General features: G+C 34.3%; 1 protein-coding gene across 1 annotated transcript; it reads right to left on the reverse strand.

The window, feature by feature from the left end:
• Positions 1-1188: 1188 nt before the first annotated feature.
• LOC110709496 lies at positions 1189-3986 on the reverse strand. The gene is made up of 2 exons (XM_021887718.1): positions 3366-3986; positions 1189-1215 (listed from the first exon to the last, which is right to left on the reverse strand). Exons 1-2 carry the CDS (start codon positions 3984-3986, stop codon positions 1189-1191), a joined length of 648 nt encoding a protein of 215 aa, XP_021743410.1.
• Positions 3987-4271: the final 285 nt, after the last annotated feature.

Raw genomic sequence — 4271 nt, forward strand, 5'->3', positions numbered from 1 at the left:
GGGTGTTAGCGTAGCGGTCGCTGGCGTGGGGGAGCCTTGCGCCGGCGAGAAAGACTGTGGCCGGCGCCAGAGTGGGGGAGTAGGCTGGGCGGGCCTGGTGGTGGTGGGGAGGGGAAGGTGGCTGGGGTTTGGGTTGGTTTTTGTTTTTTTTAATTTTTTTAATAATAAATTAAATAGATTTAAAAACAAACAACCAATCAGCAGATTCCACGTGGCACAATTAACCATTAATGACTAACGAAGTTGACATTCGTTAGTCATTTGGGTATTTGGGGCATTTTTTGTTAAAATCGGGGGTATATAGTGTATTTGGAAAATTTCATTAGTATATTGTGAATAAGAGAATAATTTAGGGGTATTTGGTGAAAATTTCGTAAAAATAGCTTTGAATCAAATAAAATAAATATATATTAATATAAATCATTAAAAAAACACTTAAATGTATTTTCCTAATGAGGTAAAAAAAAAATTTCAGTGAGAAACAACAATGTTTTTCGCTATGAAAATAGTTAGGAAAAATTGGCAAAAATAATCCCAACTTTTGCCCGTTCGCTCAAAATAATCCCAACTTTTGCCCGTTCGCTCAAAAAAATATATATAATCAACCACAGCCACCGACCACCTTACCACCACCCTCGCCCCGGCCTGTCGCACACAGATCTGCCTTTGGAGCCCCCATCCACCGCCGCTGACCCTCCCTCACGCCGGCGTCGGCATTTCTCTTCTCTTTCCCCCTAAATCACCTAACCTCCATCGCAACCTGAATCATCGATTGACGATGCTAATTCTATCTCATTCTTCCCTTCTCTTTCACACACACTCTTCTTCCTCCCTTTTCTCTCTCCTTTGTAAAGCCATGTCATGCCTAACCTCAATCACAAACTCTCTCAATTCAAGCTCGACGACTACGAAGAAATATGATGCAACCACCACAAATTGTAGCACCCCCAAATTTGAACCCTTTTCATAATAATCAAAACCATATTTTTATTCAGAATTGTCGTTCAAACTCAGGGAGTGTTACTTAGAGGCATAATAAAGTTCGATAAAAACAAACAATAAACTATCAACTTTAGCTAGGTGGTCTAAAACAAGCACAACTTATTACAACCCAAACTTAACATAAAACTTAAACCAAAAGTATATTAAGTGGTGACAAAGTTAATAGACTTATTCTACGATACATCATCACTCAAACCAACCCGTCTTACCAACCTGCAAAAATAAATAGGAAACACAATACATATTACGACTCCATCCCGTAAAATACATATTTTTGTTTTGAAAACATATTTAACAATTAAGTTAAAATAATATGAAACAATAAAATCAACTTTAGATCTTACACACACTAACAAACAAAATACTCTATATAGATTACATATTTAAGCTATATTTAAGAGAGGGAAAGAGAACACTAGTAGGCCGGGACTAATTCCAAAGTAACCACCTACTTGTGAAGGGTTGCGCATCACCCTATTTTGGCCAAGTATATGTTCATAGTATATATGTCCCTAGTGTGCACACCTCTCACTAATCTAATGGGTAACCGCAATTTACCGCACACCAATAGTATTAGGAGGAAGACTTATGAAAGATAGTTGATCGAAAATGTAGTACCAAACCTACTAGAAGCCTATTAGGTATCCACATATGTGCACCAATTGAACAACATCTAGTAGGGCAACCTGTTCTTCACCCTTTTGGGGTTTCATTTCCCTTCTTAAATTATTATATTTTAAATTCCTTGCAGACAAACATTCAATCATATAATTAACATATGAACCAAAATTATACTTATTAAAAATTATAGTACCCAAGTCATTTGTTCAAAGTAAACAAGTATCATAGTATGTTGTATAAAATCATCGTATCAAAAAAACACATTCGAAACCAACATTCCCAAAGTATCAATACCAAAAATAATTCAACATTATCAGATACGAAGATACTAGTAGTAATAAGAGTATTACCATTCACTTAAATGAAAATCGTTTATAAATTTTATAGAATGAATTACATACTTATAATTTATTCATATAACACGTCTACCATATAGTCACATCAAAATGGTTTCCTAACGAGATTCTAAGTTCTTGATGGACATCGAAAATTACCTTGATAGCACGTAATTTCATCCTACTAATTTCCCGAGCGATCGTCTATGTAGCCTCAGTCTATCAACAAGCGGATAAAAAACCCTAAGTTAGTATAACAAATATATTAACTCTTGTACGTACACAACTATGCAAAGTTAGGTAAGGAAAAAAAGGATAATAATAATAATAATAATAATAATAATAATAATAATAATAAAATTATTAGAAAAAAAAAAGAAGGGAATTAAGTGCTACGTACAAGTACCCAAAACCAAAAAAAAAAAAAAAAAAAAAAAAAAAAAAAAAAAAAAAAAAAAAGAGGAGCTTTTATACTACTCCATTTTCACGAAAGAGCAGAGCAGAGCAATCCATTTTCACGAAAGAACAAGTACTACTACGGAGAAAAAATTAGAATAAGCAATAACAATAGCTTCAACAATGGATATGACAGTCTCGTCGTCAAGGTTACAGCTCCAATGGCGACCTTCCTCAATATTTTTTTTTTTTTTTTTTTTTTTTTTTACTCTAACGTAAGAAGGATTGAAAGATTCTTACCAAGAATACGAGATCAGAACCAAGAATTTGGTGAGATTGAAGGTTTGATGTTGATGATAGAATAGTGGTATATATATATATATATATATATATATATATATATATATATATGTATATATATATATATATGTATATATATATATATATTTATCAACTTAGAGTGGGTTAGTGAAGAGTTTAGAGTAAATGCTTGCTGATTTGGTGCATTGTAACTGATGAATGTAAAGAGTCATTCATTCATATGGGTGATTGAATTGTTAACCATCACTTGATGAGGGGAATAGCAAAGGTTAAAGATGATGACCGTACAAGTTTTTTTTTTCCCTAATTAAGCCTTTTTTTTTTAGGACTTAAAAACATGTAAGAGATAATAGTAATAAAATCAGCTTAAGAAATAACTTCAAAGGCAAAGATAATAGTACTACTGATAGCACTTATTATATCATATGAAATATCTTGTTTTGAACATAAAATAATAGATTAATATAAAATAATAGTTTCAATTCCTTTTTAAAATAATAATATGTATAAAAAATACGGGGTATTACATGTACTCCCCCTTAAAACAAAGTTTGTACTCGAACTTTACTGTTAGTTAATAACTCTAACTAGAACACATAACAATAACGTGGGTAAAATGTTAGTATAAAAGAAGTAGGATGTTAGTGTCGCATACTACCCTCCCTAAAAGAAAAAGTTTCGCCCACATACCTCATGAAATAGTTCAGGGTAACGCTTTCTCATGTCATCCTCGGCTTCCCAAGTTGCCTCCTCGGAAACTTGATTTGACCATAGGACCTTAACTAGCTTGACCACTTTGTTACGAGTACCTCTTGTCTTGGTATCAAGGATTTTAATAGGACGCTCTTCAAAAGTTAAGCTCTCATCTAACTCTATTGATTCAGGTTGAATAACATGGGTAGGGTGATGGACATATTTTCGGATTTGGGATACATGAAAAACGTTATGGACATTTGATAACTCCATAGGTAACGCTAATCGATAGGCCACCTCTCCAACTCGTTCTATTACCTCATACGGGCCAATATACCTCGGACTTAACTTTCCTTTCCTCCCAAATCGCATGACCCCCTTTGTTGGTAAGACTTTGAGTAACACCTTTACTCGAACTTCAAATTCTAACACCTTTCTACTCTGGTATGCATATGATTTATGTCGGTTTTGAGCTGCTTTCAAGTTTTCTTGAATGAGTCGCACTTGTTTCATAGCGTCTTCAATCATTTCCGACCCCAAGGTCAATGACTCGCTTATGTCACTCCAGCACAGAGGGCTCCAACATTTTCTCCCATATAAAGCTTCATAAGGTGCCATCCCTATACTAGCATGGTAGATGTTGTTATATGAGAATTATACCATAGGAATATGCTTATCCCACGATCCACCAAAATCCATCACATACACATGCCCTCAACATATCTTCGAGAGTCTGAATTGTTCTATCTGTTTGACCGTCAGTGGCAGGATGAAATGTAGTACTGAACTTGAGTAAAGTATCAAATGCCTCTTGAATATTCGCCCAAAATTAGAAAAAAAATATTAAATTTCTATCAGATACAATATCTTTAGGAACTCCATGCAGACAAACTATTTCCCTCA

The sequence above is a fragment of the Chenopodium quinoa genome, unplaced genomic scaffold, assembly GCF_001683475.1.
Source record: "Chenopodium quinoa cultivar QQ74 unplaced genomic scaffold, ASM168347v1, whole genome shotgun sequence".
Classification (NCBI taxonomy): Eukaryota; Viridiplantae; Streptophyta; class Magnoliopsida; order Caryophyllales; family Amaranthaceae; genus Chenopodium; species Chenopodium quinoa.

Excerpts from the sequence above, each read along its gene's own strand:
- LOC110709496 (XM_021887718.1), bottom strand. The coding sequence starts at position 3,986 with ATGGCACCTTATGAAGCTTTATATGGGAGAAAATGTTGGAGCCCTCTG. Across the intron at positions 1,216-3,365 it reads ACCCTGAACTATTTCATGAG|GTTGGTAAGACGGGTTGGTT; the intron begins GTATGTGGGCGA and ends TTATTTTTGCAG.